Raw genomic sequence first — 23079 nt, 5'->3', positions numbered from 1 at the left:
AATAGCACAAAAATAAGGTGACAAAGCTTTTAGAAAATGTGAAAGAAGCCCTGAGAGAAATAAATGTCTAGCTTTTGGGCAGAAAAATCACTTTAAATTGTGCATGAAGAAAAGGAATTAAAAAAAATAAATCGAGTATGAACTAGAGGACCACCCACAAAGGTTCTTACAACCTAAAGTTATGCTATTGATTCCACTACAATAGCCTAATAATGTCTTGCCAAATAATCACATGGCAGATTAAAGTGTCTTTTTGTCGCACGGCTGTAAAAGGCAGATCAATTAGCTCTATCGCGTTGTATTTCTATCACACAGACAAAAAGAGAGAGAGAGAGAGAATGGAACAGAGACGAGGTAAAAGCCTACAGTGTACTGAGAAATCAAAACTCACTTAAGACGTCAATACTGTCACAGTGAATAAAATGCCTGCATTGGAAAAACAAATCCATATCAATACTTCACCAATCGGTTAATTTCATTAAGGCGTTCAATGCAGTTTACTGATGGGATAGCAAATTGTGCGCAAACAAAGCAAACTTCAGAAATGTATTGTTGAAGTGACAGATTGTACCCGGAGGAGCGTAGTGTTTGCACTCAGTGGCTGTCTGAACCATTTATACCATAAATACTAAATTCATTAAAGTTCTTTTGAGATTTTCAAACTACTTTAAGTACCTGTCCTCAAGGGTGTTACTTTGGGTTCAACATTGGGAGGGGGGGGGGGCTGAGATCTCCCCTTTTGAACGTCAAACGCTTCATTTTCTGCATTCTGGTGAATTTTTCTGCGGCAATTTGTGCCTTTTTTCTCCATTACTTTATGGTGCAAATGTCCAAATTGATGTACAGGAAACGCTGGTATCGGTATCGGGAAGTACTGGAGTTTATGCACCGATCCGATACCATGTAATAAAGCCCTAAAGAAAATCTACGTTAAAGTAGTTTATTTATGTTGTTTTTCTGTTATAACTGACTGTCAAACTGCAGAATAAAAGAACGTTCTGTGGCATTCATTGTTTGTGTTTGTTCATGTTTCACAAAGAGTTTAACCTGATCCAGACCGACAAAGATAGAAATCATATCACATCCATACAGGGTTAGTAGTATACAGTTGTTAAAACATAATAAAATATATGAGCCACTGGTATCGGATCGGTACTCGGTATCGGCCGATACGCAAGTTCAGGTATCGGAATCGGTATCGGGAAGCAAAAAATGGTATCGGACCATCTCTAGTTGTAACCCCTAAATTACGCCTATGTCTGTGCTGCTCTGCAGTGGTTGAAGAAGTATTCAGATCCTTTACTTAAGTAAAAGTATTAATACCACACTGTAAAAAATATTCTGTTACAAGTAAGCCCTGCATTGAAAATGCTACTTAAGTAAAAGTATGTAAGTATCATCAGGAAAATGTACTTAAAGTATTAAAAGTAAAAGTACTCAATGCAGAAAAATCCTCACATTTTAGAGACTGGAAAGGATCCAAACAGTTGTGTGTTTAATGGTCTAATCATTTCAGCTGGACTTGTAGGTCCTCATATTGTTGGCTAGTTTACTTTAGAATAAAACATCAGAGTTGTTGTTGTATGTGCAAACATCTTAATGTGTAAAGTAACTAAAGCTGTCAGATGAATGTAGGGGAGTAAAAAGTACAATATTTCTCTCTGAAATGTAGCGGAGTAAAAGTAGAAAGTGGCATGAAAAGAAAAGACTCAAGTAAAGTACAAGTACTTCAAAATTTGTACTGAAGTACAGTACTGGAGGAAATGTACTTAGTTACATTCCACCGGTGGCCAGCGCTCATGTGTTGCTCTGGTTCAGCTTGTTGTCTTTCTTCCACCTGGCTCCTCTCCGGATCTGTTTACGTCCAGAAGGAATGCATCCCAGCCTACCATTTCTTCAAGCAGCTGGGAGTGGAAATTGCTTTTTCGGGGAGATGTTTATGACCCCCCATTCAAAAGCTGAGATCTCAAACACAGGAAGGAAGGACCTGATAAGAAGGGCCTAAATACAGTTTCAAAAAGTCAGTTAAAAACTCCTGCTATACCTTTTCTGAACATCATAACTTCTGACTAGGGCTGTGCAATTAATCCAAGTATTGTCGCGATTTCCATTTCGGTTCCTAACAAGTCACAAGAACAACGTAATCGAGAACATTTATTTTATAGTCAATGAGTAATCGCGTTAAATAATCCCAATTCTTTCCATAATCGAACAGCTCTACGGTTAACCAAAGAAAACATTTTCATAATAGAATGGAGGTAGTTTTCCATTTTTAATTCAAGCCAATTGCTTAAAATAAGGTGCCATTCGTTATTCGACCAAAAGCCCACCAAACATACACATATAAAAAGATCAGCATGATCTCCTCCTCAAGGGTGCTCAGGATTAGGGCCTGGAAGTGTGTTAGAATAGATCAAAGAGATCCACCGGAGAGAGCACTTCTTCATACGCTCATCTTCATACATAATGGAATGTCAGGAGCTCTTTTGCAATTCCAGCTGAAGATCAGACGACAAGCCTCGAGTTCCTGGAATCACACCCAATCTGTTCGTGAAAGGGTCGGCACTGACACCCCGGATCACTGCTGGGATTAGAATGTAAATGGTAGCCTCGAGTGCAGGTATACTGACAATGCGAGAGTCCAGACCCAGCCACCAATCACAACACGCTGCTCTTTATGAATGGGTTCCACTTGCTTTGTGCTCCTTGAAGTTGTGAAGGGGTTGCTAGTTATTAATTGGGAGTGTTTACTGGGACTTGAGGGAGTCACTTCAAATGTTAGATCTCCCATGTGTCTCTTCTAAAGGTCAGACCTAAGAGGGGGATATGCTCATTTATCAATTAGGATTTCAATGGCTGATATATCACAATCAATCGTCATTCAGTTCAGTGGTGGAAGAAGTAAAGTGAAACACAACTACTGATAAATCCTCCATCACAAGTAAAGGTGCTGCATTCAAAATGCACTGAAGTATACACTCAGCTAAAGGATTATTAGGAACACCATACTAATACCGTGTTTGACCCCCTTTCGCCTTCAGAACTGCCTTAATTCTTCGTGGCATTGATTCAACAAGGTGCTGGAAGCATTCAGGCAACATTTTTCCAGTCTTCAACTGTCCAAATTTAGTGAGCTCGTGCAAATTGTAGCCTCATTTTCCTATCTTTAGTGGAGATGAGTACCTGGTGGGGTCTTCTGCTGGTGTAGCCCATCTGCCTTAAGGTTATGCGTGTTGTGGCTTCACAGATTTTTTGCTGCATACCTCGGTTGTAACGAGTGGTTATTTGAGTCAAAGTTGATCTTCTATCAGCTGGAATCAGTCGGCCCATTCTCCTCTGACCTCTAGCATCAACAAGGCATTTTTCGCCCACAGGACTGCCACATATTGGATGTTTTTCCTTTTTCAGACCATTCTTTGTAAACCCTAGAAATGGTTGTGCGTGAAAATCCCAGTAACTGAGCAGATTGTGAAATACTCAGACCAGCCCGTCTGGCACTAACAACCATGCCACGCTCAAAGTTGCTTAGATCACCTTTCTATCCCATTCTGACATTCAGTTTGGAGTTCATGAGATTGTCTTGACCAGGACCACACCCCTAAATGCATTGCGGCAGCTGCCATGTGATTGGTTGATTAGATAATAGCATTAACGAGAAATGTAACAGGTGCTCCTAATAATCCTTTAGGTGAGTGGAAGTACTAAAGCTTTATCAGCAGAATGTAGGCTACTTAAATTATAAATGTAAAAGTGTGCAGCAGAATTAGAGCTGCAAAGATTAATGGATCGTCAACTATTACATTGATCAGCATCTATTTTGATAATCGATTAATCGGTGAAAAAAAAAAGTAAAAATTCTCTGATGTCAGCTTGTTAAATGTGAATATTTTCTAGTTTCTTCTCTCCTCTGTGACAGTAAACCAAATATCTTTGAGTTGTGGATAAAACAAGACATTTGAGGATGTCATCTTGGGCTTTGAGAAGCACTGATCCACATTTTTCTCCATTTCTTGACATTTCATAGACCAAACAACTAATCGAGGAAATAATTGACAATGAAAATAATCGTTAGTTGCATCCCTAAGCAGCATGGCCCCTTGTGTGACATATTACATCACTGGATTATTATTTGACATTGACATGTAAGCAGTATTCTAATGTTGAAGTTAGGCAAAAGGGAGCTAACCATTTTAAATAGTTTGCGTGGTCTAATCCATTTCATAGACTGATCACAGGTTTTGTATGTTAAATTCTAAAGGAATAGTTTGACATTTTGGAAAACATGCTCATTCGCATTCTTGCAGAGTTACATGGGAAGCTCAATCCCACTATCTATTCTCTCATCCAACTCTGGGCAAGCATTTCTCAAAATGCCAAACTATTCCTTTAATCTGTAAGTAGTAGCAACTTGATCAGAGTTTTTGGGCCACGCTGAGCCAGAGTCTGCATCAGCAGAGCCATTAGAAAGAAATCAATGGCTGTGTGTTCATAGGAGACTCCTATTCAGCTGCGGCCTTCGCTTTCTGCAAATAAGTGCTGAAGTCTTGAGTGTAAAAATGGCCACAATAATAGATGGCCACAAAGCAAAACAGGCACTTTATTGAAAAATCTATTGGGAGAGCAATCTTGGCTTTTAGAAACTTAAGACCTTAATATGCAGTCTAATGTTTTCTACAGAGGACATTGACTTCCTAGATTCAGGAGGAGGACTTGAAAATGTTCAATAAAAAAAAGCTACATATACAGAATATGTAGAATCAATACAACACAGCAATACTCCACATTTTCAGAGTTAACTTCACCCGTCACGCGTATCATTCTGTTGCCACCTACTGGACAAATTGGAGAAGTCCATGGCACAAAGACGTTCATTTCAAGTTTGTGTCCATTTGTTTCTTCTAAAGATGTTGCCTGGTGGCCGGGTTTGTTCAGTTGGTAGAGCGGGCGCACATATGTAGAGGTTTACCCCTCAACGCAGCGGCCGCGGGCTCGACTCTGACCTGTGGCCCTTCGCGTGCATGTCATTCTCCCCCCCCCACTCTCTCCCCTTTCATGTCTTCGTCTGTCCTGTGAAAATAAAGGCCGAAAAACGCCCCCCAAAACAATTCCTAAAGATGTTGCCTGAAAAATAACCAGATTTTAATGAAATGGTTACATTTAAAACAAGGTTCATTTGAATGCCTCCATAATTGAACCCTTGAAAATAAGAGAATATGTGAAATGATGTCCCAAGTCATTAACTTTCATATTCAAAAGTTATTCAGTGTTAAAACATGGCGACCTTCTGGATTTAACTATTGCGCTACGACAACAATTCATTATTGGCAAATCTGAAAACACAAACAAAGTCAACAGTATTATTACTTCAGTGGTTAATGATTAAATTGCTGGAAACAAAAGCAGTTACTGTTAAGGGCCTGCATATTGGTAACCATTAGGCCGAAGAGTTCTCCCTAGCAAAGAAAAAGCTTATTTAGGGTTGGGTACCGAAGCCCGGTGCCATCCTAAACCACTGGTCCGGTATCTACCGGAACTAACGACAACGCGAGTTTTGGTGCCTCATTCCGGTGCCTCTTAAATGCCTGCACTGCTTTCTGGTATAGGCAAGGGCCTAACTTTGGTTTCAACAATGGTTGGGTTGAGATCTCCAACTATCCAGGGAGGTCCCGGGACATGTATGCATGTATTTAAAAAAATAAATAAAAATAAAATAAAAGGCGATAAACTGTCGGAAAAAAACTCGGAAAAAGAGACAGAAAAAAAAAAGTGACAAATGTCGGAGAAAGCAACAAAAACTTCGAAAAAGCGCCAGTGACTTCGTTTAAAAAAAAAAAAAAGGGAGACAAAAACGTTGAAAAATGGTCCAAAAACATTGCAAAAGTAGACAAAACTCCCCAAAAAAAAAAAAAAGTTTTCAGTTCAAAAACTCAGAAACTGAAAAAAGCTGCAAAAACATTGAAAAGGAACAAAAACCTCGGAAAAAAAATTAAAATGCTGAAAAAAGTTTTTATATATTTAGTTTTACAGTTGGTTGTTTTTCTTAGGTCCAGGTATAATGAAGAAGTATGTAGCTACATATACATACAGAATACATGGTTGGAGAACTGTACTGTACAGGAATAGCCTTGATGTTTATTGTTTCAACTTTGTGCTACTGTAGTGTCCGATGTGAAGAGATTACAGCACAGCCCCATCTCCTGGAATGTCAATGTCAACTCCGTTCGGTTTCTGCGAAAAAGAATAACTGAAATAATTCATTTTGATTTTATTTTTATTAGTTTTTTTAACCTGGCAATATGGTTTCAGTTTAGTTTTTCTTGAAGGCTTTAGTTTTTATTGAGTTTCAGTTTACTAAAACAGATTTTTCACTGTTTATTTTCCTTTTAGTTGTAGTTTTCTATAATAACCCTGCAAGTTGCTACTCTACACTACAACTGGGACCAGGTAACGTTAGCCTACCATTGGTTAGCTAGTAGCTGGCTTAGACACGGTTCAAATGCTAACAGCTAAATGGTCTTATGGGCTGTATTTCAGTCGAAAGGATTCCAACACCGGGAAGTCCAACAGTCTGCAGCTAAAGACACAGAGGAGACTAGCTGACCTTTGAGACACCAGACACTGTCAGAGAACATCTACGGGACTTAATGGTGCCTTCAACTGCACTTTGTAAGATCATGGTTCATTCAATGTTCAAATACTCTTCTGCCATCTAGTGGCTCTTTTGGTTGAAATTAGTTATTATTATAAGTTATTATTATTACATTTTAATTAAATCGTTGAAATGTGACCACATGGCCTTAGCAATAAACAAGCCATTCTTTAATGTCACCAACTGTCGTTTTTGTGCTCTTGTTTCTTCTTAAGGCACCGGCACCGTTTTAAGTATCGATTTATCACCGGTATGGTAAAACAAAACCCAAACGATACCCAACCCTACCTATGATGCAGTTACAGTCTTTCTATTTTCAGAAAAAAGCCATCGAAGCCTCCACTCATTGCGGGATGCCTTCCAGTGTGTGTGTATCTGAGTAGAGTGTGTGAGGAGAGAGCTGTGCCTGAGTGGACACTATCAGTGGAACAGCGTGGATGACCACATTTTGGCTGCCCAGGCTGATATTTGGCACCAGCAATGCACTTTCCTCACAGGGCAAGGCACTCTCCACGACCATCACTGTCCCTGCTGGCTTGGACATGTCCTCCGATGGACCGCACACCATGCTGGGCGTGGTTGCTGTGGTCAACATGGCGGCGTTCCCTTCCGTCACTACGGTCACCTCCGTGCCACCCTCCTGGATCAGGGCATTGAGGCCCCCCAGCTCGGAGCAGGTTGTGATGAAAGTCTGCGAGCCCCTGCTGGGGTCCTGAGCGCTTATGGCCGTCCCGAGCAGGGCCTGGTGGAGCGGGTTGTTGCCGTCGCCGGGGCCGAGCTGCGTCAACAGGACAGTCTGGGGTTCAAGAGTACCTTCTGCCGTCTGGGACGACCCGAGGGCTTGCATAGGCGCCAGCAGGTTGACCTGTTGGATCATGGAGTTGACTACCATGTCCTGGTTCTCTGGGCTTAACAGGACCATGTTGGTCTTATGCTGACTATCCACACCAGCTGGAATTAAGCGGTTCTCCTGGCCCAGAGGGTGAGATACGATGATTTTCAGCTGTGCACTGCTGTAAGGAGCCATCGAGTCAGCCGAGATAGGAACTTCCAGCTGGGTGCTGCTGCTCTGTGACGTTGGGACCAAGCTGACTGCATCAGCCGGGGTGGAGAGCTGGAGTTGCAACGCATTCTGAGTGTCTCTGTGCTGCTTCTTGTGGCTCCGCAGGGAGTCTTCCCTCACAAAGGAAGCGTTGCACGAGTCACAGCAGAAAGCTCGAGTAGCTTCAAGTTTGGCCCGAAATCTGGAGGCGACAGGCTTTGGAGAGTCACCTCCTCCGCTTGTCCCTCCACCTCTGCCGCCTTTCCCACCGCTGCTCTTTTCAGGCCTATCTGAGTGGCACTTCTTTTTGTGGATGACGAGGTTGCTGCGCTGCTTGGAGGCAAAGTTGCAGAAGTCACATTTGAAAGGGCGCTCCTCTGAGTGGATCCTCTCGTGGACTTTGAGCGCCCCCTTGCTGGCACAGGAGTAAGTGCACTCGGAACACTGGATGGCCTGAATGGGTTGGTGTTCTCGCATATGTTGCCGCAGACCATTCTTGCTGGCACACTGGAAATCACAGTGCTCGCAGTGGAAGGAGTTCTCAGTGCCGTGTTTGATCTGAATGTGAGATTTCAGGTTGCCCTTCATGGCGCAGCGGTACTCACAAAAGTCACACTTGTAAGGCTTCTCGCCGGAGTGAATCCGAATGTGCCTCTTCAGGTCCGAGTTGATTTTGAACTTTGCGTCACATAGCTGGCACTGGAAAGGCGCATCCCCTTGGAATGAAATTAAAAGAATGACAGGACAAAAACACAAAAATGATTCTCAATTCAGTCCACAAAACAACCACGGTTGATGACCATTCTGGTTTTCTCACTACCTACCAGTGTGTGATCGGAGGTGGACGGTGAGTTGGCTGGAGTTGCGGCTGGCGTATGGACAGATCTGGCATTTAAAAGGCCGTTCGTCATAGTGGATACGCAGGTGCTTCTTCAAACTGCTGCTGTCGGCCGCCGCGTAGGTACAGTGTTTACACTTGTGCGGCTTCTCCCCGGTGTGTGAGCGGCTGTGCATGTTGAGCTTGTCCCGGCGACTGAAGCGCTTGTGGCAAAGCTCACATTCAAATGGCTTCTCACCTGGATGGCGATTGAAAAAAAAAAAAAAAAAAATCTGATTCTGAAAGGCTTAAGCAACAGGTAATCAATGTGCAAGGCTGTGACATACCGGTGTGGGTTTTGAGGTGCCGCTCCATGTCTTTTTGGCCATACTGCGTCTTAAAAGTGCAACCTGTAGATCAACAGTTAATGATTTTACAAAGCATGTGTGTGTAGGCTGTGTGCTTGTGGAAAATGATTCTAAAAGTGTACTAAAGAAATAAAAAATAAAAAAAGCTAATGACATGGGACTTGGCAGGAAGTTCTGTTTTTCCCCTGCTCGGCAGCCGAAAAGAAGGAATGTGTTACAGTCGTAAACGGCAAGAGGCACCAACCTGAGAAACAGCAGCTGTGTCTCTTTGAAGTCAGGGAAGGTTTTAATTTTTTGGAAGGTGTTTTCTGCGCTTTGGTCAGGATCTTTTTGACACCTCTCATGACACAGGTCTGGTAGGTTTCCTCGAAAACAAACTCGGTGCCGGAATCTGAAGGAGCAGAAACAAGAACGGGACAGGCGTTGAGTGTACGAGACATGCAGACTGTAAATCGAGACTGCATCAAAAACAACAAAACCAAAAGTACATTACCATTCATTTGACCTGTAAGCGTGGCTGTTGCAGTGGTGGATGGTGGGTCAGAGGTTGCTAGGGAGCATCCATTTTGCTTATGGGCGAGAAAGATCTCAAAATTATTATACTGCTGCTTGCAGAAGCCACAGATATGGATGTCTGGGCTCACCTCCACCACAACAGATTGTCCTGCACCGACATCAGAAGGCAGAAAGCACAAAACAGGAACCCATGATTTGTATGATGTATGTATGTGAAACTGGCCACAAGATTACTGCAATATTACGACGCAAAATCATGACTGGGATGTTAGAGATACAGTCTAGCTCGGGATCTTCTTGACAACTGTTTTCCTTTACCTTCGGCGTTGTATGTTGCCATTTTCGAGCTTGTTTTGCTGGGGATCAACTCATCTTCTGGCTCCTCAAAGCCTACACGACGTCCACTATGTTGTTATACTGCACCGGCTCGACTGGAGACGCAGCCAGCACAATTATTAACACATTTCAAACATGAAATCTACGACGATTTGGATATCAATGGCATTATTCATTAAGAGTTTACTTCTCTAACAACACGGATACAAATCGGCTTTACGTCATGCTACGTCGGGTTTACGGCAGCGGGATAAGCATGCGTTTGTCCGGGTGACGTCACATGATGCTTTTAAAACGATGGGAAAAATCTTATTTACCACTTCTGAGCATAGGCAATAACACGATAAACGGTAATTTTTTGTTACACAGTGATTTTCTTTTTAATAAAATAATGTATTTTAACACTTTGTTTTGTACAATAACTATTGCTGCTAGAATTTATATTTTTGCGGTTTGGTTTTCTTTAGAATTTGTCAAGTATTGTCATTTGTAAAATCATCTAATCAAAACACCAACTGTAAGCCCGGTGTTTTCCTCTCTGTATTCTGGCGGTACATCATAAGCTGTCTGTCTTAATTGTGCAAAAACAACAACAAAAAACAATATGGGGCCAATTCCTCAGTAAAATACACTGGAGTATTGGGTATATTTAGGAGCACCTGAACGCAGCATTATCATTGTTGTGAGAAGTTGATTAAATTCGGCCACTGGACGATTTGTTTTCATGAAAATGTTATTTATTTATTTTTAAAAAGTACAGAAGTCCTACTTATATAAAACTTTAAGATGTAAACAATATTCGGCTAGGAGTGAGAGCCATTTTAAGAATCTTCTCTATTACCAAAGAATTTCTAATAAGACGGGCTTTGTCTTTTACCTTACCCAGGCGTGTTTTCCTTGTTTTCTAAAATGCCTAGCCTAGGGAAGACCGTTAAGTTAAAGTTACTGCCACCTGTCGTATTGGAAGTCAAATGCAAAGGCCCACAATGGCCTAGCTACCATGCAGAGGCTATTAAAACTATTAGTTTGTTGAACCATATAAATAACAAACTAACCGAAGTTAGTCTTAAAGTCCACTGTTAGCTAGCTAGCTGACGTTAGCTGTTATGTTGTTTACAGCGTGGCTGCAACGTTGGCACATTTCAGAAAATAGCCTTAGCCCTTTATGTAGTACCTGCAACGAGTAAAAGTATATTTGTCGTGTGAGAAGGTAAGCTTTCAGATGTAGCAATTAATATAAGGCACTTAACTATATATATACTCTACCATCATTCAAGTGAGGGCAATTTACTGGGTTGTTGGGGTGAGTGAATGAGAATGCCTCTTTTTTTTATGCCAAGAGAAATCGTGCTAGTGTGAATAAGCCATGAAAGTGACTGACACACAGCTCCATTTTCAGTGGCAGGTCCTTAACTGCCTGATTGCCACTGTGAAGCTCAGGAATTTCCTTACGCTGACTTTCCTGCATGGCAAAGGCACAGGACTGATTCCTTCCCTGCTGAAACAGCAAATCCTTGACACACACACACACACACACACACACACACACACACACACACACACACACACACAATGCATGGCCAGCCCAAACGAATCTGACTAGTTGATTCCTGCTGTCTTTGAATTTGATTCTGTCAGGATTGTCCCCATAGGTTCAAATAAATGTATGGTAACAGTTTATGTCATATTAGTAGAAAAGTAATGTTTTCTCGGGGCATTTTGAAAATTGATGACTCGGTCCAAAAAAGAAAGAAAGAAAGACATGAAAAGGAGATAATGAAATAAATAATATGATCTGACCGAAGAGTGTGCAAATCATATGCACATAAATCCCCCCCACAAACTCAGTACAGTTAAATGTACATCAAAGAGCACATTCACACATGACTCAGAGATGGGTTAATTAAAGAAAGACTTATGTCATCCCAACCCACAGTAGAGAAGAACAGACCAGCATGCTCTCTGCTTTGATCCAGACTGCATTTGTACAATCAAAAGAATTGTATGTCACGTTTTTTCACTTTTCACACTTGCAGCTTATGAGGTTTATGAGGGAGCAGTTTAGTCACGTCAATTATTAGGGCTTATTTATGAGGAAACACTGCACCAACACGGTAATGTTTATCATTACAAATATTCTCAGTAAGACTGCAACTAGCAAATATTTTAATTATTGATTAAGATGCAAATAATTTTTTGGGGTTAAAAGAAGAAGAAAAAAATCAACACGTCAATATCAAGAAAAAATCTAGACAAATGACTTAAATTATTAATCGATTTAAAAAAGAAAAGAAAAAAGAATGCCGATTAATTTCCTGTCAATTGACTATACTATATATATTTGCAGCAATACCAGCCTCAGCTGGTTGAGTATACGCCGCGTGCTGGGGACTGTTTTGTCACTAGAGTTAGGGGGAAACGCTGTCTTTTTAAAACAATAAGCTCTTTTTCATTTGTTGTACTCGGAAACAAAGTATCATTTGGACATCATGCGGTGCCAAGTCTAATTTGTAGACTTGCTCCTCTCCCATTCATTGAGATGCCCGAGAATTCAGTGAGTGATGTAATGTCCCTCTTTTTCCCCCAATGAGACAAGGGCAACAATAGGGGGGAGTGCCTCTGTCACATTATTTCCCCCCACCGAGGCACGCCAGCTGCTTACAGTTGCTTAATGGCTACGGGCTGTCACAAGGCATCACAGCCCGCTGCCACACAGGAGCGGCAGATGCTTTAATTGCACAATGACTTGTAGGTTGTCAACAGCAATTATACCAGGCTTCCACCTGAGGGCACCCAAAGAACACTGTCGACTCACTTCACTGGCAAGAAACGAGCCTCAGAAGCTGGCTACTGCACATAAACCTGATCTCTAAGCCTTGCTTCTGTCCATACAAGAGCTGCAGACGGATTCCAAGTCTCTCTCTTTTTTTTTTTTTTTTTTTTTCTCTTAATGGTTTATCCATGTGCTGCAATAACCTGGGCATGGGATTGTCAGACAGCAGGCTCAGGACCCCAAAATCATATTTAGACATAAAATATTTATCTAGCTTTGTCACCTTAGGGCCTGCCGCTCACCGTGCTGCGGCAGGTCACGGTGTGCAGAGTTTGAGTAATTTTGCTCATTATTAATTCATGTCATTTTTTTTCTCCCTTTTTACGATTCAGGGGGGAGGCTCATTCGCCGCTGCCTAGCCCAGAGATTATCATTAAGAGGAGGCAAATAAAATGGTGAGTTCAAAGCTATGCTGCATGTGCTTCAGCCCACATTTGTTCAAGTATGTTGATAGTTTGTTATACTGTCTACACGCTTCTGAGAAAACAGTTATGTGCTTAGATTTGTGGCCTAGTCTATTTATAGACGGCAGGGGAATTATAATCAAGCAACTCAGAAAGCCAATACGCATAGGGACCTCCTGTTCGTGTCATGTCAAATTGAATGTGTAAAAGATGTCCCGAGCCCCTTGTTTGTTTTGAACCATAAGACAAATTATACACACATGTATGAATTCCTTTGGTCAACAGCTGCCATCTCAGCATCAGATAGAACAGAGCCAAAGTCTGGGAACCATCACATGCCTCCAACACTCCCACTTGATCATGTAAAAAGACAGTGTACGCGAGAGCACACACACACACACACACACACACACACACACACACACACACACACACAAGTGTAGCACAAGTGCAGCAGTGCTACACACAAAAGGCGCACATGCTCACACGCAAAACAGCGCTATGCTCTTTGTATCTGCCAACTGATGCAGATGATAGGGCTGCAGAAGAGTGCAGGCTAACCAGAGACTGGAGGCCATAGCCTTAGGAGGAGAATATTCTAGTCTAAGAAACATGCTTTCATATATGAAGACACATTTGTAGCATTTTTTTTATTTTTATTTTTTTTATGTAGGATAACATTTTTGATATTGTTAAGAATGAATTAATTAATTTTGCCGATACAGAAGAGTGCACAATTGTTACTGTGGCCATAGTTGCAGCTATGTAAAATGTAATTGCTACTTATGAAAAATGAGCTTGTCTCCTTATTAAAAGTGCCTTTCTATCAAAACTAAGGCATTTTTATTTATTTTTTAGTGACGTCTGCTTTTGGAAGGAAGGCACCTGTATTTTGCAGTCGTGTCAGCAGGGGGTGTCCAAAATCAGGCTAGAGAAAGAGACCCTGTGCTTGTTTGAAGCAGCTTATGAGGCAGTGCTCCAGTTTGTAGTAGCTGACATTTTGGAACCATTGGGTCAGCAAAATGGAGAAGCCATGGAGATGTATCAAAACCAGTGGAACTTTTGATTACAGGATGGTTGTGTGTGTGTGTGTGTGTGTGTGTGTGTGTGTGTGTGTGTGTGTGTGTTATCGCGGCTCTTTGCTTTTCTACCTAGTGAGCCTTAATCATGGTCGCTGTGGAACTGACCATTACCGTCCTCGAACAAGTAGGTTTCAGGTGTTGCTTTCTACTCTCAAGTAGGACAGAGCCCGGAAAACGGAGCCCTGTGCTGAATATCTCGGCTTTAGATAGATCTACACAGTCTGAACAAAAGACGTGTGTGCGCGTGCGGGACGTGCAAATGTGTGTTGTCAATGATGTCACGATGGAGGAGGGAATCTTGATAGTTAGACAGATAGCAATGAGGCTGGCTTATTCATGCCCCCCCCCACACACACACACACACACGCACGCACACGCACGCACGCATGTACGCACGCACACACACACACCTACACCTACACCTACACCTACACCTACAGACACACTCATGGATGCGCACACGGCATCATCATCGTCACAGAGGGAGAAAGGCTCATAATTGGACAGAGGTGTCTGTAGATAATGAAGCCAGACCTCACACCTGCCAAACCTTGGGGATTTCACTTGACTGGCCACTTAAATCTTCCTCACTCTGGAGGTCTGGAGGGCAAGAGAATGAGTAAGGAACTAATGGAAAAAAAAGCATGCGCTACAGGGAGGATCCCTGTCAGCATGAGTGTAGTGTGGACCCCCCCCCCCCCACACACACACACACACACACACACACACACACACACACACACACACACGCACACGCGCACACACACACACCGCAGCTAACTCAGCCCCCACAGCTCATTCCACACAGCACCCACCTCACTTCACTTCACTGTAAATCCTCTGGTGTCAAGCATTTCAGACGGAAATGGGGAAATGCTGCACCAGCTATTTTGTTTCAAACTCTCAAAACACTCGCTTCTCCCAAGTTGTCTTTGGTGACAGCGTTGTGTGCGGGAAGCGCATTTGTGCCATCTTTTTAGCCGGGTGTCATTCGAAGTGTGCTGAAAGGGAAATCAGATTCAACGCTTCAACGGAGAAATACTTCTATATAGAAAGTTTACCTGACAGTCGTCAGCGAAGGCGTGACACTGGATCAGTCGTAGCAAAAAGCTACACCAATTAGGGATTGAGTTTACCCGGGCAAAAGCTTAACAATTTATGAGAAACAAAATGGAATGTCTTTCTTCATGACTCGATCCATAGATGAGGCTTTGGAATCACTGTCGTATAAATAAGGTATAGATATAGCACTAGAAGAGAAAATTCTATTCTATTCTATTCTATTCTATTCTATTCTATTCTATGAATACACAGACATCAGTGAGATACAGCAGGGGGGTATCACTCTTTGTTAGCTTGTCATGAAGTCAGCCATGTCAGCTTTTACATACGGGGCTGTGTCTGCTGTCAAAAGGTTGTAGTGGTAAACGGTAAGAATCAATAACTTTGTAGTGCTTACAGACACAAATAGAGACCGGTAGCTTTGCTTGTGGGTTAGCTGTATCCAGATGGCCGCGGTATATCTGTCATATTTTATTCTTCACTCTGCAGATATTGGATCAAAAACGATAAAACGTGTCGCTTGTCAAACTCTGCTGTCTCGCGGAGGTTGTTTTGTGCCCCCACTGCTAGCCGAAGTCAAGCCATGCATTAATGCTGTGACTTTAGAGCTAAAGCGAGATTACTTGGAGAACCTCAATCATATGTCTCAGCGCTGAGAAATACGGACACAGAGACAATATTGATTCCTTACGGAGATCTCCATGCAGCATTTGTATATGCTGCAGCAGCACACAGTCACTCAGAGAACTTGTTAGGTGTCAGTGAAACTGCATACAATGCACACAAGCTGGCAGAGTTATAGCAGGATAATGACAGAACGGCACAATATTCAATTGGGTGCAACATCTGAATGAATTCTAAAATCATCCCCTTTTTGACTGGGGCTCTCATTCAACATGCAATTCAATTACATTTTGTTCATAGTGTCAAATCACAACAGGAGTAATTCCAGGACACTTCACAGATAGAGTAGGTCTAGACCACCCCCCCACCCCCCAAGAGCAAGCATTTGGTGCCACGGTGGCGAGGAAAAACACGAAAGGAGCCAGAAAAGCCAGCCCAGTGCCGTAATCTTGTATACTTGCGGTTTAATTTTCCAATGTCCGGGCCAGGTGGGAAGGTAAATGAGCCCAGGTGGCTCGCCCGGCCTGTGATACCCAGGAGGGAAACCTTGCAATCAACAGCAACAAAAAACTAGCCTCCATGGTGATGGATAGCGTCACATGTGCAGCTAGTGTCTGTGCTCTAAGTGCTGTGCATACACTGAAGCGATAGCTCCCATCATCCTCTCTCCTGTGATAGATTATAGATGGACGGAAAGCTGTGCGCGAACGCGGCCAGATTTTGGGAAATGTGCTGTAACCGTAGACCCCGGATCACCGTCGTCCCGTCTTTTACCAGCTCAAACTGCCACAGGAAGACACTCTGAGTAGGTGGGCAACGTTTGCTAATGTGGATCTTCTTTCCAAATTGCAACGATAAGCAACGCTGAAATGCGCCGCTGAAACGAAATCGCACGGAAACCGAAAGCTTATCAAGATGAAACTGTGCAATAATACAAGAATCATCCATCACCATCCATCATGTATTTGTTTGCAGGAAACAGATTACATGGATCTTAATTGAAATATTATTTTACCTTCATTTGAATTATTTATGGGGTTGCTGACTAGATTCATACCTCAGAGAAAAACACGAACACATAATGTGATGCAAGAATGTGTGTGTGTGTGTGTGTGTGTGTGTGTGTGTGTGTGTGTGTGTGTGTGTATTTGTGAGCATTTCTCATATATTATTCAAAGTGTAGAGTCAGAATATGGTCTTACGTGGCCATATGAAGGATATCAGAGGGCCTGTCTTTGATACAATTTACTTGAGATCCCCTGGCCAACGCAGAGCTGTCCGTTGGCCTACCATCGCTAATGAGATCGGGGGGTAAAATTGAGAGTGGTGGGCTGGCTGTCATCCGCTAGGTGATGGTTTTAAGACTAAGCAGTGATACTTCATTAATTAACCTTCACATTCTATGTAGATCTGCTCATCAAGATGCAGTTAATTAAAGAAAGGTCATTGCAAGGGCTGCTGGGAAGCGGCATTAATACAATGGAGGGATGGCACTGCTTTGAGCGAGATAACACAGGGGAGGGGGCAGGGAGAATGCGATCACCCAGCCACTAAAATGGCAGACGACTTGCCAAAGCCAGTTTCTGAACTGTGGACCACCTTTAGTTCTTTTTAAGTTGTTTTTGTTTTTATTTCTAACATTTCTCTCTTTATATATATATATATATATATATATATATATATATATATATATATATATATATATATATATATAAAGAAAGATACTGTTGAAACGCTCGAATGGAGGAAGCTTCAGTAAAATATTCATTACACTCAATCGACAGCATCTATCTTTTAGCATCTCAGTATAGTTTTTCTACTCTCTTGTTTTTTTTGCAGCTCCCTGCCAATTTCTTAGGTGAATTCTACTTTCTCTGACCTTGCTCAGTGTAGAGGAAAAAAAAAAGCCATTTTGAGTAAATAAAGGGCCAGGAACTCAGCTGGATATAAAATAGTTATGCGTCAACTGTAAGTGAAATCCATTCTGGGTAGTGACTTATTCATTTGGATATCTATCTATCTATCTATCTATCTATCTATCTATCTATCTATCTATCTATCTATCTATCTATCTATCTATCTATCTGTCTATCTATCTATCTATCTATCTATCTGTCTATCTATCTGTCTATCTGTCTATCTATCTATCTATCTATCTATCTATCTATCTATCTATCTATCTATCTATCTATCTATCTATCTATCTGTCTATCTATCTATCTATCTATCTATCTATCTGTCTGTCTATCTGTCTATCTATCTATCTATCTATCTATCTATCTATCTATCTATCTATCTATCTATCTATCTATCTATCTATCTATCTGTCTGTCTATCTGTCTATCTGTCTACCTATCTACCTATCTATCTATCTATCTATCTATCTATCTATCTATCTGTGTATGTTTTGTCATAAAGACATTAGTATATAGAAATGTGCCTATTAGGCTCTTATCAATCAGAAAGGGATTGTTTTTGGGCAGGCCTGCATACTGACCTAAGGGCCACTTAGTATGAAATAATGTGTCTGTAGAATTCCCTCTCAGCCAATCAAATAAGTGAGACCAGACTTAGTGTAACAAATGGCTTTTTATAATGTTTTTGCCAAGCCTTATTTTTTGATAATGGCGCCTCCCCCCCCTCCTTCTCAGTACTGTCTTGTTTGGAACCTTGGAACCAGTTTTTCAAAATGTTGCTCTACTGCAAAATTGTAGCGGGACATCAGCACCTCCCCTGTGTCCACTCAGTCCTCCTGCAGTCATCCCTGAGTGTCTTTTGGCATTGCTTCCGATGGCAGGTGTAGAGACAAACGAGGAAACGGTGCGCAGGCGCGCACGCGCATGCATCCAAGCGCGCGTGTGTGTATACGTGGTGTGTGTGTGTGTGTGTGTGTATATATATATATCCCTCCCACCCTGCCACGATACAGTAACTGCTGACCCCGGACACAGTGCCATTATGGCAGACGAGGCAGGGCTCCCCTGGCAGCGGCTGGGGCGGCTGGTTGCTAGGTGGAGAGACATTACCGCGGGCCTCTGCAATAATTTATCCTAAGAGCGCGGCGAGCCGTCATGTAGCCCCTGACAGAGAGCTGCAGTACTTTATCAGCCTGCCTGTAAATCAGCCATGTGTGGGTGCAGACGGCAACATTGTTTGATCTCTTTCAGACACTCTAATAATCTGCTCCCCCCTGATTGATACCTTCACACAACAAAGCACATTACACCAGCAAACCACAGCAGCCAACAGTGTGTGAGTGTGTACGTGCATGTGCTAATGCCTGTCTGTAAGAAGTGTGTGTGTGTGTGTGTGTGTGTGTGTGTGTGTGTGTGTGTGTGTGTGTGTGTGTGTCTTTCTGGTGGTCATCAGTATTGCCAGTGGCCTGGGGAGGGCGAGGGAGGGGATGAATGAGTCTTCTGCAACACAGGGTCATTTGGAGTCTCTAAACCAATGACAGGCTAACGGGTTCACAAAACGATCACTGGATGAAGGGAGGGGCAGGGCGGGGGCGGGGTGGGGGTGGGGGGTGGTCAGTGCCACCAACCTCAACACAAGAAATACAGCTAACGGATAAAGAGCGACTGGAGCACTAATTCTTTTCTTAAATGGTGGCTGTTTTTGTAAATGAGAATTTCGTAAAGACGACACATCAGGAGGAAAGTAGTCTCACTTTTGTTCAATATGCATGTAAACATATTTTATACGTAGACTAAACATTTAATTTATGACTTACATATTGCACAAAGAAAAAGACAGAAATTCCCTCCATTTTCTGTGAAAGTGTACAGAACAAGTTGAAAGAAGAATTTAGCCCCGTTTTCAATTTGAGTAGAGCCACTATTTTCGACGCTTTGAAAACTACAGCAAATGTAGCTACACAGCTCAATGCGTGTGTCTTTTCTTTAAAATGCTGATTTTTTTTCTTCACTCCATTCATGGCCTTCTATCAAATCAAATTGAATTGCATCCTTTTCCAAATTGCCTTCCAACTCCTTGCTTGATATGGCTCATATACAAAGGAGAGCAATGTCCCGTCCAACAATACCCATACCATTTGTGCCGCTCAGCTTCAGAATGTCATTGGTTTGAGTGTGACAGTAAAACATAACTCTACCTTTTTTCTGCGGGTTGAATTGGAACATGGCTTCCAATTATTCAGCTCCAAATTCAATAGCAATTTTCTGCTCAATGAAATAGTGGTTTCAATCTCTAGAGTAATGTCACTTTCGAGAGATTTTCAAAATGGCATGTCTGTGAGTGAATAGATGGACACGGGAGGATTCATTTTGCTTGAGGAAATGATACTTGTCTGCTGAAGCTTAGCATTTATTGATGAAGAGAATACCTCTTCAGATACTATAGAATCTACAGTATGGGTGTAGTGATGTAGTGTTTTTGCTTCAGTCATGGAATCCGTATTACATATGTCTAATGTCTAGCTTTTAGTCAGAATTTCTAAAAAGGATAAAAGATGCCAACGAGATGCATAACCATATGATTGCGTTGGGTCAGATGGAGCCCATTTTGCTTCAGTGCAGCATTAAAAGTAGCACTGAACAATACAAAAAAAAAATGCAATTATAAGTGTGTTTGTGTGTAATGTATCAGTAGCCCATCCAGGGCCCCATAATGAATGCAATGCAACGTGCGATCACTGAGCCGTGCGTATGCCCCGCTCAATGCATCTCTGAAAATAAACAGAGCAATGGAAATGGTTCTCATTAGTGTTGTTTTCATATTAAGTCCCTCAGACAAGGTTGACAAACCCAGCTCCCTGTGCCAGGCTCCTCGGGGACCATCGCTTCAATACAGCTAGGGCAAACAACACCAGCCGATACCAACACCATTACCACCTCCTATAGTTACTTATCCTCCCCTCCCTCCCTCCCTCCCTCCCTCCCTGCGGAGTGCTCTGTCTACACAGACCAGATACAAATGCATTAAGATCTTCCAGCTGCGTAGAGAAAGAGTCCGGCTTTCATTTATCACCATTGCTATTGGCACTAAAAGGGACAAATGTCTGTTCTCCGTCTCTGTGCTATTAGAATCGGAGAAATATGTGCTGTGTGTGTGTGTGTGTGTGTGTGTGTGTGTGTGTGTGTGTGTGTGTGTGTGTGTGTGTGTGTGTGAGATGGAAGTTATTTTGTGCTCCAGAGACGATCCACGGCGAGGCTGTTTAGCAGGAAGGGAACAGGTGTGCCGAGCTTCTGGCTTCCACCATGTGTTCCAGTTGTTTCATCTGCACCTGTTTCCCAAGTCCTATATACAGTGATCAAAACATTTTATTAACCATAAAGTGCTCTCGTTCGTACAGTATGCCGCACTGTCTGCGCCTCTAAATGTTTCACAGTCACATATTAACATGAAGTAATGAATTGATGTAACAGAAGTTATTGCGTCAAACATCATGTATGCAACCAGGAAAATATAGCCAACTGAAAAAGATCAACTTTGATTTGCTACTTTGCAAATGGATTTAAACTACAGTGTAACCAGCTCATGAAAGCATTGATGCTTTTCTTAAAGAACAAGCTGTCTTGCAATGTAAAGTGTGTGCTTCAGAAAAGTACATTTCTTCTTAGTGAAATGTTTATCATGGCCACAATCTGACAGTAACCACCATCTGACAGTAACCACAACCAACGAGTTTAAACCAAGGCTAAACTCTTCCTGAGCTAAAGCACAGATTCCTCGAACATCTGGTGTGTGGCTGCAACTGGCGATTATTTTCATTATTCCTTAATCTGCACGGTATTTTATTTTGATTAATGGAGTCGATGCTCGGTCTACAGAATGTCAGGAAAAAAAGGGGATAATGCCCACCAGAATTTCCTGAAGCCCAAAGTGATGTCTTCAAAGTGCTTGTTTTAACAGCACAGACTAACAAGGTCCAAAATAGGGCTGGGCGATATGGAGAAAATCAAATATCACGATATTTTTGACCAAATGCCTCCATATCGATAACGATATTGCAGTGTTGACTATTGGTGCTTTCACAAAATATTTACAGAATGTGATTTTTGATTAATAATCATCAGTAATGTGAATATAATGACTAAGTGGGTAAAGGCAAATAATAGAACAGTTACAACAGTCTGGTAAGTTCAGAAAATGACATCACTTTACTGTAATGCAGCCTTTAAAACCAGGAAAAGACACTCATATTACGATATCCAAAATCTAAGACGATATCTAGTCTCACATCACGATATCGATATGATAGCGATATGTTGCCCAGCTCTAGTCCAAAAACTAAAAATATTCAGTTTACTGTCATATAAATAACAAAAAAGCAGCAAATCCTCATAGTTAAGTTGCTGGAGCAGGAGAATTGTTGACATTTTTGCTTTGAAAAAACAAAGTCCAAACAGTTAATCTATGATCAAAGCTGTTGCTGTTTAATTTACCGTGGCTCAACTAATTGATTAATCAACGACGATACCCATCAGCAGCATTAGCAGCACCTGTGAGTTTATCATGTGACAGCGAAAACGCGAAAGGCGGAGCAGTACGTCCTGTATGTCCCTTACCGGCTAACGTATTTCAAGATGGCGCATGAATACGGAGCGTCTACCCCAGTTCATGCGAATGCAAATGTAACATTTCAAGCCAAAAGGAATACTTGGAATTGATGGTGGTGGTAAATATTCATGAAAAAGTGAACAGTTTGTGAACGGGCAACACAGATTTTGATAATGAGCAACTAAGCACGTTACACACTGGGACTTTAACACAGTTTGTTACTGCACTATGGTGATGATTCATTACATCTCATTTCATTGTCTGTTTGTTTGTTTGTTTGTCTGTCAGCCAAATCACGGAAAAACTACTGGCCCAATTTTCATGAAACTTGGTGGAAGGGTGTAGCATGGGCCAAGGAAGAACCTATATAATTCTGGAGCGGATCCGAACCACGGGGCAGATACAAAAACTATTATTTTCACTTTCGTCAACATATAGGACAAGCGAGATAGAGCATTTGTGCTGCATTCATGTGTTGTTGGAATAATCGGAACAAGGCAAGCCTTGGCGGAAGTCGGCACTCTCCAACTGCCCTTCTAGTTTTAAACATTTGATTTATACTTTATTTGATCAGGAAGTCACATTGAGAACGAAATATTTCGGCGCATGCTCTGCCGTGACAACACTGACATGGAAGTGTAGTAAGAAAATAGCAAAGGTTTAAATAGGTTTTATCTTTGTTTTTGTGGCCAAAATTGGGTTACTTGCCTCTAAATGTGACCATTTGCTAAAGTAAAAAAACAAACGGTCAAGCTGTTGTCACATAACCCTTTATTATAGGGAAATATATTTTTCACATTATTTGCATTCACAGGACCTAATCT

General features: G+C 41.9%; 1 protein-coding gene across 2 annotated transcripts; it reads right to left on the bottom strand.

The window, feature by feature from the left end:
- Positions 1-6082: 6082 nt before the first annotated feature.
- Positions 6083-9963, bottom strand: zfp64 (zinc finger protein 64 homolog (mouse)). 2 transcript variants are annotated; one of them, XM_078255813.1, is made up of 6 exons: positions 9711-9963; positions 9370-9540; positions 9121-9267; positions 8856-8918; positions 8516-8767; positions 6083-8407 (listed from the first exon to the last, which is right to left on the bottom strand). In XM_078255813.1, the coding sequence occupies exons 1-6, from the start codon at positions 9730-9732 to the stop codon at positions 6993-6995; spliced, it is 2070 nt and encodes a 689-aa protein (XP_078111939.1). In that variant the 5' UTR covers positions 9733-9963; the 3' UTR covers positions 6083-6992. The 2 variants fall into 2 exon arrangements, with proteins under 2 accessions (XP_078111939.1, XP_078111941.1); XM_078255815.1 differs by having other exon boundaries at positions 9370-9445.
- Between the last annotated feature and the right edge of the window lie 13116 nt (positions 9964-23079).

Source organism: Sander vitreus, chromosome 7 (genome assembly GCF_031162955.1).
Source record: "Sander vitreus isolate 19-12246 chromosome 7, sanVit1, whole genome shotgun sequence".
Lineage (NCBI taxonomy): Eukaryota > Metazoa > Chordata > Actinopteri > Perciformes > Percidae > Sander > Sander vitreus.
This window is presented reverse-complemented; position numbering and strand designations above follow the sequence as displayed.